Source organism: Pan paniscus, chromosome 16, assembly GCF_029289425.2.
Source record: "Pan paniscus chromosome 16, NHGRI_mPanPan1-v2.0_pri, whole genome shotgun sequence".
NCBI lineage: Eukaryota > Metazoa > Chordata > Mammalia > Primates > Hominidae > Pan > Pan paniscus.
In genome coordinates, this window is record NC_073265.2 from 90,941,131 (window position 1) to 90,957,277 (window position 16,147).

The 16,147-nt window shown below is 44.1% G+C and overlaps 1 protein-coding gene across 8 annotated transcripts in view; it reads right to left on the reverse strand.

Annotated features, from left to right (window-relative positions):
* The window catches only part of PCSK6 (proprotein convertase subtilisin/kexin type 6), a 201,793-nt gene that overhangs the window by 50,586 nt on the left and 135,060 nt on the right, over positions 1–16,147 (reverse strand). For 2 of the 8 annotated variants that reach the window (XM_057299930.2, XM_057299931.2), the window contains one exon: positions 4,280–5,315. The exons of the other annotated variants lie outside the window; for them this stretch is intronic. In XM_057299930.2, coding sequence (XP_057155913.2) covers positions 5,261–5,315 — 55 coding nt within the window. In that variant the 3' untranslated portion in view covers positions 4,280–5,260. Of the gene's footprint in view, positions 1–4,279; positions 5,316–16,147 lie in introns of those variants that run through there. 8 annotated transcript variants of the gene reach the window in all.

Consider the following 16,147-nt stretch of genomic DNA (forward strand, 5'->3'; position numbering starts at 1 on the left):
GTAATCCCAGCTACTTGGGAGACTGAGGCAGGAGAATCGTTTGAATCTGGGAGGCAGAAGTTGCAGTGGGCTGAGATTGCACCACTGCACTCCAGCCTGGGCAACAGAGTGAGGCTCCGTCTCAAAAAAAAATAAATAAATAAAAAACTCTGGCTTCATTCAACAAAGTGGGGACTGTTTCCCTATTTTTCTACCATCTAGAAGAATTTACAGAACACTGACATTATTTCTTCCATTTAAATGTTTGGCAGAATTTGCTGGTAAATTGCTCTGGCCTTGAGTTTTCTTTTAAATTATAGAATCAATTTCTTTAATAGGACAATTTTAATTTTATGTAAACGTGTCAATTTTGTTAAGTTGTATTTTTTCTTGGAATTTGTTCATTTCACTTAGAATTCCTTTGTCACATAATTTTAATGTATATAGGATCTATAATCATGCGCTTTTCATTCCTGAAATCATATAGTTTCAGCTTTTTCCTTGGTCTACTTACAAGTTTATCAATTTTATTAGTTTCTTTCAAGAACTGGCTTATGGCATTTTAATTTTCTCTACATATGTTTGTTTTCTATTTTGTTAATTTCTGCTATTTTAAAAATTCCTTCTTTCTTCATTCTTTATGTTGTTGGTTTTTTTCTATCATCTTAAGTTGGATGCTTAGCACGTTAATTTTCAGGATTTTCTCTTTTCTGATATATGCAATTACAGCCATAAAGTTGTCTAACTACAGCTTTAGCTGTATCTTCCTTATCTGAATATGTAGTATTTTTATTATCATCCAGTTTTAAGTATTTTCTAATATAAATTATGTTTTTTTCTTTTAACACATAAATTATTTAGAAGTATTTTTCAATTTTCAAATGTATGGAAACTTTCTAATTATCTTTTTGATTTTGATTTCTAACTAAGTGTAATGTCAGAGAATAGGGTTTATATGCTACCAATCCTTGGAAATCCATTGAAGCTTGCCAAATGGCTCGACATGTGGCCAATTTTCATAAATCTTCCATTCGTGTTTGAAAAGTGGGTGTATTGGCCGGGTGCGGTGGTTCATGCCTGTAATCCCAGCACTTTGGGAGGCCAAGGCGGGCAGATCACGGATCAGGAGTTCGAGACCAGCCTGGCCAACACGGTGAAACCCTGTCTCTACTAAAAATACAAAATACAGGCACACACCTGTAGTCCCAGCTACTCAGGAGGCTGAGGCAGGAGAATCACTTGTATGTGGGAGGCGGAGGTTGGAGTGAGCCGAGATTGCATCACTGCACTCCAGCCTGTGCGACAGAACAAGATTCTGTCTCAAAAAAAAAAAAAAAAAAAAAAAGTTGGTGTATTATTCTGTTGTTTGGCACAGTGTTCCAATATGTCCATTTGACCTAAATTGTCAATTGAGATATTTGCATCTTCTATTATTATGAATTTTTGCTGTTTTATCTATCAAATATATCCGAGGTATGCTAAATCTCTCCCTCCTGTGTGAGTTTGCCATTTTCTCTCTGTAGTTTTAACAAGTTTTTGCTCTATATGTATTTTAAGGCTGTGTTATAAACTGCATAAAAGATTAGAGGTGGAACGTTTAGAACGGAACTAAACCTTTTAGCAATATGTATAGACCCTCTACATATTGATAGATACACAGAGCCACATACCAAGCTCCAATAACGCTTTTTGCCATAACATTTCTGTTTGCCTAATGTTAACATAACTACACTAGCTTTCTTTTGGTTATTATTTGCCTACTATATCTTTTCCCATCTACTTTATTTTTAATTCTTCTGATTTCTTAAGTTTTAGATATCCTGCCTGTGTATAGTTATAAGAGTCAGTTCCAGCAGGAAGCAGACAGCATAATTAAAACAGGATGATCCAAAGAGGCTTTCATAAGCAGACTGTTTACAAAGGTGCGTGCGAGCAGAGGGTAGCAAAGCCAGAAGGGACGGTGCAGATCCCTGGGACTAGTGCTCCACAGGTAAGGGTGAGCTATGACTGTGAGGAGTGCCGGCTGATGAAGGACTGGAGAATCACTAACTCATAAATAAATATCCCCTCCCTCCCTCCTCTCCTGCTGGAGTTTCCCCTTGGCTGAACTCAACTATAAGCCACAGGCAAGGGAGTCTGCGGGGTGGAGGAGTGGAGAATGGATCTGGTGGGTAAATGAAATATACCTGGCACTACAGAAAATACTTTTTTTTTAATTTGTATTTTTTGAGATGGAGTCTCACTGTCGCCCAGGCTGGAGGGCACTGGCATGATCTTGGCTCATTCCAACCTCTGCCTTCTAGGTTCCAGTGATCCTCCTGCCTCGGCCTCCTGAGTAGCTGGGACTACTATTAGGCACACACCACCACATGCGGCTAATTTTTGTATTTTTAGTAGAGACGAGGTTTCACCATGTAGGCCAGGCTGCTCTTGAACGCCTGACTTCAAGTGATCCGCCCACCTCGGCCTCCCAAATACATTTTTAAATACATTTAAAAAAAAATCCAATATGACAATTTTTGTCTCTCAAGGGGAGCAATGAGTCTGTACGCCTTTAGTGAAACTACTGACGTTATTGGACTTGTTTGTAAGCACTTGTTTTGTGGGTTCTAGTTACACAGCTTTGTCTGTGTCTCCTTTCCTTGGGTGCCCCTGAGGTCCCAGTGTTATGTGGTCTGCTAGGTGAGCTCCAGAGATGAAGCAGATGCCTTCAAGCAAAAGCCGGACCACGATTCTGTTCACCTCTTTGGCTGTGAACATTTCAACCAACATTTAAAATTCTTTTCTGTGGGAGGGAGATTTCAAGACACTTGTCTTCTCTGTTGTCGGAAATAAAAGTCCACGACATCTTTTAACATTTTGATCTTGACTTTGTTTTGGAGTAATTTGTTAGCAACTTAGAAAAAGTTTTATATATCTTTTATTTATTTTTTAGAGACATTCATATTTAGACTGAAAAAAAGGCAAACAGATTATGAAGAAAATAAAATCAAACAAATTGGGACTTTTTTAAAAAAGGAAATAATTATCAAAACTCTGGAGGGGAAATTTAAAATTATTTTTAAAAAGTCAAAAGTGAAACAGCAGGCCAGAAAAAAATTTTATATGAACTATGACACACCCAGGGTTATTACACCAATATTTTACCAATATTTTACATAGACTACATACTTATCAGCTTGATAGCAACACTGAGCGCTCTCGCGAAAGACAGAAAAGGGAATTTTCTTTTTTCTTTTTTTTTGAGACGGAGTCTCATTCTGTCATCTAGGCTGGAGTGAAGTGGCAAAATCTCGGCTCACTGCAACCTCCGCCTCCCGGGTTCAAGTGATTCTCCTGCCTCAGCCTCCTGAGTAGCTGGGATTATAGGCACCCACCACCATGACCGGCTAATTTTTGTATTTTTGGTAGAGGCGGGGTTTCACCCTGTTGGCCAGGCTGGTCTCAAACTCCTGACCTCAGGTGATCCGCCTGCCTCAGCCTCCCAAAGTGCTGGGATTACAAGCGTGAGCCACCACGCCAGAAAGGGCAATTTTCAAAAGAAAAAACACAGTGCACAAACATTTGAAAAAAGGTTCACCTTTGTTAGTAATGATCACAATGTAAGTTAAGGAAGGGTATCATCTACCTCCTCCAGAACTGCCCACTCCTGGTAAGACTACAAATCAGTTCAACTATTTCGAAAAGCAAATTGGCAATATGTATCAAAGGCAGGCATATTTGTGGTTTCCACCTCTTATTTATCCCAGTAATTTTACTTCTGGTGAATAATCCCAAAGAAATAATTTTAAATTCAGGAGAAGGCTTTTTGTACCAAGCTGTCTGCTCATAATAGGAAAAAATGGAAATCAATCTACATGTCCAACAATAGAGAGATGCTTAAATAAATGATGGTGCTTCTGTTGGTGAAGTATTATAAAAATCTATAAAATGCTGCTTACAAAGGATATTTAATGACATAGAAACATGCTTGCTATGCAAGTAACAAAAAGAAAGACCAAGTTATACATGCAGCACAGTTAGGACTCTGTGAAATGTCAGGGGAGAAAAAGACCAAGTAGAAATGCCTGTAGAGACACAGTTTGAACATGAAGTGTTTCTGGAAATAAGTAATAAAGTCAAATGTTCGAAAATCAAACACACTTATCTATTCTGGGGCGAACCTGGCTGCCAGAATGCCGAACCATGCAGGCAGCAGGAATGCCCAAGCGTACCTCATTCCTAAAACTGAGGGCAAATCTGGGAAAGGGGTTTCAAGAGAGCTCTCCCTCTTCCTCAGATCTGTCATTTTCATTTTCATCAATGTTTAGTATTTTATATGCAAAAATTAGCTATGAGGTGAGACAAAGGTCATCTTTTTGTTATGCTTTCTACTGGAGATACAGAACCGACTAAACAATACTGTGATTCATAAATGTGCACAGCAGCAGTTGGTTGCATTTCTCCCCGAGATAAGTGGGGATACATACTTCTTTTTTTCTCAAACGAGGAGAGTTTTGGGGAAAGGCGTCACTGTCACGGCCCCGTGAAAGAGAAAAGGAGGTAAAGAGATTGACTGCAATATTAATGCAAATGGGGTTAAAAATGGAACTTTTTGACAACAGTGTGTATGGTGACTGTTTGGAGAGTGTGCCAAGTTCTTCAGCTCTGTTTCCAAGGAAGTGGGAGTGATACTCTATAATTGCACTTTCCAGAAATGAGAGTTTAGTGACAAACTTGAAAGCCGGCACAGAAGGCATGTGCTTTAAATCTGTCTTCCCTTCTAGCATCAAGCACAAGATAGATTGAGCCATCGAACACAGATTGCAAAATCTCAACTCTTATCTTAGAAATGAAGATTAGCTCAAAACAGATGTCAATAAAACACAGATCAGGACGGCTAGCAATAAAATGAGAACAGTTATGCTCTTGGGAAAAAAGACATTGTTGAAAGGGCCACTGAAAGGAAATCAAGAATTCATGGAACTTTTTAGGATGAATAAAGGGAAAACATGGTCACACAGAAGAGACTAATTTCTTCCCCTTCATTAAACATTTTACTGAGTATGTACAGCTGAAGACAGAACTGGTTAAAATTATGTAAGCTCTTGATTTAAACAAGGTTCATGCTTGCACGCACACGCATTCATGCAGTCGATCAACAACTGCTTGTGAGCCACGTCCAAAGTGCTGAGCCTCTGGGGGCGGGAGCTGAGAGATCCAGCTCTGGACTTCCAAAGGCAGCCAAAGTTCTAAATGTGGTGGCTGTGGTTATCTGTCCCTCTGCAGTATTTCACAGAGATTACCAAAGCTCTTGTTCAATCTGCCACCTGAACACGTGTTTCAGTCCAGGTTCCCTGGAAAACAAGGGACTGAAGCGAAGCCCATGGGCTGAAGCTTTACTGGGAGGTGCAATCCCAGGGCAACAGGAGTGGAGGGCAGCAGGAGGAAGGGCCCGGGGTTGACAAATGGAAGGAGCTGTGTTTCAAGCTGGCTGCAGCTCCACAAAGAAACGGGGTGGTTGCTTAGCCAGGGGAAGTCTTCCAAACAGGCCTTGTGAGACCAATGTGCCCTCAGACAGGAAGGGCATACACTTTATGTCCTGTCTTTCATTGGGTAAACCTTCCTTCTGGGTTGTGTTACCTGCCCCCTCCAGGCAGCCAGATGCTGGGGAGGCCTGATGCCAAGCCTCACCTGGAAGTGGAGAGAAAAGCCACAACCCCCGCCCCCCCCGGGGTCCTGCTGGGTCGGACCGGACCCCTACGCCTCCGCCGCTCCTCCCCGGTGGGAACGTCAGCAGCCATTCCAACGCCCAGGCTTCACGGTGGGGGAGGCTGGGGGAGCCGAGGCAAGGAAGTGAGGGCTAGATCTCTTTACTGGGCAAGAGGCAAGGCCTGACGACAGCAGGGCTGGGCCAGTGTGGGGAGACACGCAGTGGGGCCAGTGTGACATTTGCGGAGTAAAACGTCATCAAAATACATGCTTCGAGGTATAAAGTGTGAACTATCATGTTTGAAAAGAACCTGCTTCCCTGGGCTTTCTGGAGTCTTCCAAAGGTATAGCAGCACCTTCGTGAGACACCGTCACAGCACAAGGGCAGAACTACAGAATTCGATATGTAACTGACATGTGTAATTGGCTTCAAGGAAGCTCAATATCAAGAAACACTTCTTGGTGTTTCTGATGTTATAGGCACTATGGACAAAGATCGTAATCCTGAAACCTTTGAAACTCCTCATAAAGGATTTGCTCATATGAAACCTTCCTCCATTTGAATCTCCCCAGGCCCGTTGAAGTAGACACTATTATTCCCATCACACACGTGCAGAAACAGAGACTGAGAGGTTCCGTGACCAGGCCAGGAAGCGGCCAGCTGAACTCAGACCACACCTGCCAGCTGCTCTGCTCTGGGCTCTCCCTAAACACCACCCTGAGGTCCAAATCCCGTTCAGGGGCTCCAGTGTCTGCGGCAGCCTGGTCTCCTCCCGCCACCCTCCTGCTCCTCTCACTCAAGTCGCCTGGATAGCGGGTCAGATTTGGTTTTCGTAACTGATCTGTGCCCCGATAGCTTATTCTGCAAGTTTTGGCAAAAGCACCACAGTTCTGACTAGACCTTCCTTGATCCTGTCTTGGCTTCAACTTTCAGGTTTCTGGGAAGGACAGAACCAAAGCTGGGATTCCACAGAAGCACAGGGTAGAGTCAGGTGCACTGGGCTGAGCTCCAAAGAAAGCCAAGCCCTGTGGGAACTTCCTGAATGGCTCTGCCCCGGGGGCCTGCAAAAGTCCTGAGGAGCCAAGGCAATGCTTGGCTTATCATCTCCTCCTGGCAGTTTCAACACAAAGCTTTTGGTTAGCAAAGTTTTGTTTGTTTTTCTTGGGAAAAGTGTTGCTTAAGAAGAAGAAAGGAAGAATAGAAATGTACCTGCTGAGTTCAAAAGTCAGAAGAGTTTTCCCTTAGGGCCAGCCAACCCAGCTTTGCCTCCAGCGCAGCAACCCTGGATTCAGTGAATTCCAAATTCCTGGGTTCTGCAGAGGTCACAGCCAATTTGATTTTCCTCAAAGGCACGGAGGCAGGTCTCTACCAGCTTCTCCAGGCTGGAATTTTCCCAGAGAGCAAATGGACCAATTCCTAAAGGCTGTGGTAAAACACACACTTGCAGCGGCAGGTAGGGAGAGGGGAGAGGAGCCTGGGCTTCTGTGACAACCTACACAGGCTGCGTGAGAAATTTCATGTCCACCAGGTGCTGGTAAGACGCTGATGAGGGAGTCATCAGTCCCAGGTCTCCCAGCCCATCACCGGTGCAGCCAGCGTGGGACCCGGGCTCCTCTGCCCCTGCATTCCCGCTCTTTAAATCACATCACTCCGTGGCCCCGAGTGCAGAGTGCCATACAGATTCGTTTCACACATTTGTTCTACCATCTCTGCAACTGCTGCTTGTTGGCTTTCTATCATGATTTTGCCTTCTTGTGTTTTCGTTTATTTTTTTTATTTTTATTTTTTCTGAGACGGAGTCTCTGTTGCCCAGGCTGGAGTGCAGTGGCACAATCTCGGCTCACTGCAATCTCCACCTCCCTGGTTCAAGCAATTCTCCTGCCTCAGCCTCCCGAGTAGATGAGATTACAGGTGCACGCCACCATGCCCGGCTAATTTTTGTATTTTTATAGAGATAGGGTTTCACCACGTTGGCCAGACTGGTCTCCAACTCCTGACCTCGTGATCCACCTGCCTCGGCCTCTCAAAGTGCTGGGATTATAGGCGTGAGACAACGCACCTGGCCTTTAGTTTATATTTTATTTGGATACTACAAATGTTGAATATCTTGTGTTTACTGGTTATTTGTATGTTTTCTTTACGAATTGCTTTTCAGGATTTTGGCCGATTTAGTGATATTATTTAAATATTTCTTAGTGATCTGTAAGCACTCTACATATTAAGGCTATAACACAGTATAGCACTCTGTGATTATCTAACCTCTACAGTTGAGATATTAGACATAAAGGTGTCTGCCTGTGTATTAGAATTTTTTATGCCAAATATTACTTTAATTTTACCCCTTGGAAAAATGACTTTTTAGCATATGGAGAATTCAGATGATCACTATTTACTGATAAGCAAGATTTAGTCAGAAAAATAGTTTGATTTATTAAACAGCAGTTAAACCAATGGCAAGTAGACCTGGGGGCCTCTGAGCCGGCCCTGGGAAGAATGAGGCCAGTGAAAAAAGAACGCCTGGTTGCAACGTATAGTCCTGGGGAGGACTGGAGAGGGGCTGGCCCCACAAGCATAAAGAGGAACTGGGACGGGTGGGGAGCAGTGCACTTTGAGCCTTGGTCCTGCAATGAATACGCTCCCCTTAAAGTGCGCTCGTCCCAAGAGAAAGGCAGCCCTCTACCCGTTCAATTCCCAATATGCAGTGGTGCGCTGCAGCCGACCAACACTGGCTTAACGGAACTGATTGTGAACATTTTCAGAATCTTTGTGAGCTGGTTGTTAAACACAGTCTTTATTAAACATTAAATTATAGAAGCTTACAATTGAATAAATTATACTAAAAACAAAGGTAGTGAATATTCACAAATTGCCCCTTCCTCATGATCTCACTATATTTTGTCATTATCTGTGCTTCGGGGTTACTCGCATCTGTCCTATCTACACAGGGGAAGCACTCTCTCACGGTGGCTACTGGACCCCCCTTTCACCAACCCGTCTTCAGCGACGTCACGTGAGCAGCTTGAAATCGGCCATGGCGGGATATTCCCATACGGAAATCGACAAATGCTACCAACAAGGGCTGGGTTTACTGCTGATTTTCTGGACTTAAGAAAGTGATGGAGAAAGCATTAATACTGCAGGTATAACTTAAAAGTGTTTCGTGTCTGTAGGTATTACACTGTGAACAGCATACAAAACTGAAGAGATATTCTTTCAGTATTTGAAAATTATTTTCCAATTTAGCAAGGAAGTTGTTCCCATCCCTGGTGAGTGAATGAAGCTCTGACATATGTCTTTGTTGTTTCTGCGGTAAAAATATTACCCAATATTCACGCTGGAAAGACAACTGTTCACGCATCGCAGCCATCGGCTGGTTACGGAACCAGAATCTGGCAAAAATCAATGAAAGCAGTCTCTGAGAATCAATTGGCTAAATGGAATTTATAATACAAGCAGTGTATATTTTATTATTTGTAAATTGTTGGCTAACATCCTTTATATCAGTAAAATTTATAATGAACTTATGTGATATGTCAATATCTATATATAATTTCCCCCAGAGCACTAGTTGTTAAATATTTACCAGCAAGCAGGACAATATAACTTCATGGGTGGTGGGAAAATGGGGACAGGATGGGATGCCTCATATAACAGCCAAATAAACAGCCCTCTTAACTACCATGAAACAGAAGACTCAATTCAACTGAACATGTAAACAGGGCAGAGTGGGGACAGCAAACTAAGGCCAGGACCTACCGCCTATTTTATAAAGTGAGGTCAGAACACAGCACGGCCTCTCATTTACATAATTTCCATGGCTGTTTTACACTATAATGGGAGAGTTGAGTAGTTGTCTCAGAGACCAGAAAACCTCAAACATTTACTATCTGACCCTTTACAGAAAAAGTTTTCCAACCCATGGGCTAGAGAGAAGTGAAAAGGCCATTTGTGAATCACTTGAGTTTGTCCAAAATATTTTATAAATATTTTTCTAATTTTTTTTTTTTTTTTTTTTTTTTTTTTTAACAGACGGGGTCTCACTCTGTCGCCCAGGCTGGAGTGCAGTGGTGCGATCTCAGCTCACTGCAAGCTCTGCCTCCTGGGTTCACGCCATTCTCCTGCCTCAGCCTCCTGAGTAGCTGGGACTACAGGCGGCCGCCACCGCGCCCGGCTAATTTTTTATATTTTTAGTAGAGACGGGGTTTCACCATGTTAGCCAGGATGGTCTTGGATCTCCTGACCTCGTGATCCACCTGCCTTGGCCTCCCAAAGTGCTGGGATTACAGGAATATTTTTCCAATTTTATGATGTTTTCTGCCAGACAGAAATTTCTAATTTTATGTGTATGCATCAAGATAATTATTTTCTTTCCAAATGGTTGGCCAATTATCAATAACTCTTATTCAACACTTCAGTCTTTTCCCACCAGTTTAAAACGCTATCCTTAGCATATCTCTGTGGCTTTACTAATGGACTATCTGTACTGTTCCCTTGATCGGTCTATTCCAGCACCAGTGCCAGATCATTTTATTATAGTTAAAAAACACAGTTAAACACCTGCATTCATTTTTTCAGAATTCCTCTAGCTATTATCTGTGCCCATTCTTTCAGAATAGGTTTTCCTTGCATTCCTTTAATTTTGTTGCGATGTTGATGAGGACTGTGTTAAAGTGACAGCTAACCCTTCTTTGTGAAGAAGAGATACCTCAGTGATACTGAATCCTCCCATTCAGGAACATAGTCTGTAGGAAAAACCCTTAAAACCAAGCATCTATTCCAAGTACCTATTGCATTTCAAATGTTCTACTGCAGTGGTTCCCAACCTTTTCGGCACAAGGAATCAGTTTATTGGAAGACAATTCTTCCACAGCTGGGGATCCGGTGGGGAGCAGTGGGGATGGTTTCGGGGTGATTCAAGCACATGACAATCATTGTGTACTTTATTTCTATCATTATTACATTGTAAAACATAAGGAAATAACTATACAACTCATCATAATGTAGAATCAGTGGGAGCCCTGAGCTTCTTTCCCTGCAACTAGACGGTCCCGTCTGGGGGTGATGGGAGACAGTAACAGATCATCAGGCATTAGATTCTCATAAGGAGCGTGCAACCTAGATCCCTGGCACGTGCAGTTCACAATGGGGTTCGCACTCCTATGAGAATCTAGTGCCTCTGCCGATGTGACAGGAGGTAGAGTTCCGGCAGAAGTGGGAGTGACAGGGAGCAGCTGTAAACACACATGAAGTGCTTGCTGGCCACTCACCTCCCGCTGTGTAGTCTAGTCCCTAACAGTCCATGGACCACGGACCGGTAGGTGGGATGGGGACCCCTGCTCTTGTGGACTGGTCAAAGCAAGTTCTCAGAAGGCCTGCTGCTCTCTTGGATTTCAGACAAGTGAGGCAGCCTCTCAGCAGCAACATTCCTCAACACCCTGTCCCTAGCTGGCACCCAGCAGAGGCTCCCAGCTTTTAATATTTCATTTAATTTTTACTTTCTAATTCCAACACTTTAAACAAAAAAATCCAACCAGAAATATCCTGAAGCCAGACACATGAAAACCACTGGCCCCAGAGCTAAAGAGATCAGATCAACTATGGGCTGCCTGTACTGCCTTGGAGAGGCTTGGAGACCTCACCAGGTTGGGTTGAGGTGAGGGTGGCCCTGAGCTTGGAAGACGGCCCTGACGCCAGGCTCTGACCCTTCCAGGCAGGTGAGCTCAGTCAGGCTCTGGGTGGAGGAGCTTGGACTCAGCTTCCTCTTCCACAAAAGGAGAATCTAAACACTCACAATAAGAGAATCACGTTCATCCTGGTAAGGCTCAGCACTTCTCGGGTGCTATAAACACTCACAATAAGAGAATCATGTTCATCCTGGTAAGGCTCAGCACTTCTCGGGCGCTATAAACACTCACAATTAGAGAATCACGTTCATCCTGGTAAGGCTCAGCACTTCTCGGGCGCTATAAACACCAACAATTAGAGAATCAAGTTCATCCTGGTAAGGCTCAGCACTTCTCGGGCGCTATAAACACTCACAATAAGACAATCACGTTCATGCTGGTAAGGCTCAGCACTTCTCGGGCGCTACAAACACTCACAATAAGAGAATCACGTTCATCCTGGTAAGGCTCAGCACTTCTCGGGCGCTATAAACACTCACAATAAGAGAATCACGTTCATCCTGGTAAGGCTCAGCACTTCTCGGGCGCTATAAACACTCACAATAAGAGAATCACGTTCATCCTGGTAAGGCTCAGCACTTCTCGGGCGCTATAAACACTCACAATAAGAGAATCACGTTCATCCTGGTAAGGCTCAGCACTTCTCGGGTGCTACAAACACTCACAATAAGAGAATCACGTTCATCCTGGTAAGGCTCAGCACTTCTCGGGCGCTACAAACACTCACAATAAGAGAATCACGTTCATCCTGGTAAGGCTCAGCACTTCTCGGGCGCTATAAACACTCACAATAAGAGAATCACGTTCATCCTGGTAAGGCTCAGCACTTCTCGGGTGCTACAAACACTCACAATAAGAGAATCACGTTCATCCTGGTAAGGCTCAGCACTTCTCGGGCGCTACAAACACTCACAATAAGAGAATCACGTTCATCCTGGTAAGGCTCAGCACTTCTCGGGCGCTACAAACACTCACAATAAGAGAATCACGTTCATCCTGGTAAGGCTCAGCACTTCTCGGGCGCTATAAACACTCACAATAAGAGAATCACGTTCATCCTGGTAAGGCTCAGCACTTCTCGGGCGCTATAAACACTCACAATAAGAGAATCACGTTCATCCTGGTAAGGCTCAGCACTTCTCGGGCGCTATAAACACTCACAATAAGAGAATCACGTTCATCCTGGTAAGGCTCAGCACTTCTCGGGCGCTACAAACACTCACAATAAGAGAATCACGTTCATCCTGGTAAGGCTCAGCACTTCTCGGGCGCTATAAACACTCACAATAAGAGAATCACGTTCATCCTGGTAAGGCTCAGCACTTCTCGGGCGCTACAAACACTCACAATAAGAGAATCACGTTCATCCTGGTAAGGCTCAGCACTTCTCGGGCGCTATAAACACTCACAATAAGAGAATCACGTTCATCCTGGTAAGGCTCAGCACTTCTCGGGCGCTATAAACCCTCACAATAAGAGAATCACGTTCATCCTGGTAAGGCTCAGCACTTCTCGGGCGCTATAAACACTCACAATAAGAGAATCACGTTCATCCTGGTAAGGCTCAGCACTTCTCGGGCGCTGTTTCGTTTAATCCTCCCACCATCCCTGGGCAGAGGACGGGTTGGAGGCTCGGAGCATGGAAATGGCCTGCCGAGGTCCGCAATGACCAGTGGTGGAAGATGAATCTGAGAAGCAGGCCGCTCTAGAGCTCAGCCTTGTGCTACACTGGGTCTCGAAAAGGAAGCATAAGCCAATATGCACCACACACATACACACACCCACGTATCCACATGCACACACACACAGATACATGTACACGTATACACATATACCTAATGCCCACATATACACACATCCATATGCACATGGACACGCACATGGACACACAGATACATACAAGCCCACATACACACACACATACTTACACACAATACTCTCCCCCACACATGCACACATATATACACCCAAGCACACACTCCCATACACACGTCCAGTAACTGTCTAGAGCACCTTCAGTCAAACGTAAAAGAAACTACGTGTCTTTTTACACTTTAAACAAAGTGTAAAATCCCTGTCTCTATGTGTCCCATGGCACATTGAGCATTTACTCCTCACAAGTGAAGAACTGAAGTGTATTTGCTGTAAAGCAATGAAATCTTTACATCGTTATATTTACTTGTGCCACGTAAATCTCTTAGACGGTCTTGCATTCTGACCTCTTCGGAAGAAATGTTTCCCATACATGTGCTTTTAAAAACTCTTCACGTAATGGAAATTCTCAAATAAACATAAAATGGAGAAAACAGTACAATGAGTCCCCGTGCCCCATCACACAGTCCCAAGAATCCCCAACCTTTTCTCAATCTGGTTTCGTCCACCCTCTTCCTACTCTCCCACTCCCCACCCCCACCCTCTGGAATAGTTTAAAGCATAAATCATAGGCATCGTGGTCATGTCTTCATTTGTAAATACCATGATATGCATCACTAGCAAGAATAACTTTTCCTGAAACTTTAATTCCTTATTATCATCTACCTTGATTCTATACTGATTTGTAACAGTGAGATAAAATAGCACCCAGTGCCTACTGGAGAACATGTAGGTGCTAATCATCATCATATTCCTCTCTTGTTCTTTTGATAAATTGGACTTCTTTCCTAGATTGGTGGGAATCTGGAAATAATGCTGTTGAAATAATCTGGAAAAACACAGCACATGTGGGTTGCTGCTCTTTTGGAAAGAGATGAAAGATCAGAGAAAAAAGAAATTTTAATCAGGGAGAAAGTGAATTCTCAGAGTTCAAGAGTGACACAGGATTTTTTAAAGTGCCATCAATTGCCTCAGACAGTCTATTTATTACTATGTGAATACCAAGTACATAAAACCCTTTGGAACCGTGAAATAAGATACGTGGTGTCAATTACACAGAGAAGATTGGAAAGCATGCCTGATTATTTTTTCTATTTAGACATTGATGTCTCACAATTCTCCCTGGCAGGGGAAGACCGTGGGAGGTGCCCCAGCACCTTAGGTAGGCTCCTGGTTACAAAGGGAGGGCTAGGCCAACTCAGTAAAGTTTGGGCCCTGTATATAGCCCTGGTCAAACTGCCTGCAGGGCACACTCAGCTGGGCTCTTGAGGTGGAAAAAGTGAAGAACAAGGAAGCACCCCTCACCCCCATGCCTACCCAGCAGACCCGGCACGGGGCAGGTGTGCAGACAAGGTAAGTGTGTGCTGCATGAACAGGAGAACACCATGCAGATGCCCCTTAGTGCTGACAAAGCCAAGCTCGATTCCTGCAGAGCACTTTGCATGCATCCGGCGTGCCCATGGGGGCCCCAGGTCATGAGGAGGTGCAGGGACCTTCCTGCGCCTGAGGGTGCTGAGCGGGATGTGGCCCTGGGTGGGGAGGCTGGCCCGACCTTGGCAAGTGCACAGGCTCTGCCTTGTCGTTCAGGTGCAACCACCAATGTAGGCTCCGAGGTAAGAAGGGTGGGCTGGAAAGGCTCCTCTCTTCAGTGACTTGGTCTGGGTCTCACTTCTGCACAGCCCTATCTTACAGGAGAGGAGACCCAGCGCAGAGGCCAGAAAGACAGGAAAAGCGGAGGCAGGAGGATCCGACCCCAGGCCTGTCTGATGTCTGACGTGGGAGAATGAAGCATACATGTTTCTGAGAGAATAGACACTTTCTGCATTCTGGGTCCAAACTTAAAATCTCGGGCATTTTGGATGGCAACTCTCTAAAATGCAGCAAACTTCTCCAACAGATGTTCTGCAGGACGAGCCATCGCCCCAGCTCTGCCTGCACCGTTGCCAGCTCCATTCGTAGCCTTGCAGGCTCTGTGCGTAACGGCTGGCGTAGCAAGCTCACCCACAGTGGAAGCTGCCCCCTCTTCCACACCCACACTGTGCACTGCAGGGGCAAGGTCCTAGTGTTCCCAAATCTGGAGCTAAGTAGAATTCAATAAAGGTGTGCTGGGCTGGACGCGGTGGCTCACCCTGTAATTGCAGCACTTTCGGAGGCTGAGGCGGGCAGATCACCTGAGGTCAGGAGTTCAAGACCAGCCTGGCCAACGTGGCAAAACCCTGTCTGTACTAAAAATACAAAAAAAAAAAAAAAAAAAAAATTAGCCAGATGTGGTGGCAGATGCCTGTAATCCCAGCTACTTGGGAGGCTGAGGCAGAAGAATCACTTAAACCTGGGAGGCAGAGGTTGCAGTGAGCCGAGATTGCGCCGTTGCACTCCAGCCTGGGCAACAGAGCGAGACTGTCTCAAAATAAATAAATAAATAAATAAATAAATAAATAAATAAATAAATAAATAAATAAATAAAATAGGTGTGCAGGAATAAATGAAGAGCTGTTAGTATCTGCAAATGCTGCAAGACTGCAAAGCAGGATTCGCACTCGATTCCATTCCTAAATTGCCTCCTGGAAGAGAGTGATCCTGGGAGGACCCAGATCCTTGGCCTGGGAACTGAAGAGGAAAACGGATGACTGATCTGCTACTCAACTTTTAAAAATAGTTTTAAACCTAATTACATAAGCCACGTTCAATCTGACAGGAGGTGAGTATTATTCGAGCTAGCGCATCAGTCAGATCACTTAATTACTTCATAAACCCTGGGTCTTAGCATAGATTTTAAAGCACTTTTACACAGCACACCATTGGAGCAGTTTTTTTCTTTTCATTTTTTTTTTAAAGCAATTAACTTGCAGAGATTTGCAGGAGATTGAAATGAACACCACAGAAACGAAGCACCCTGCCCCAAGCACAGGTTTTTGGAATG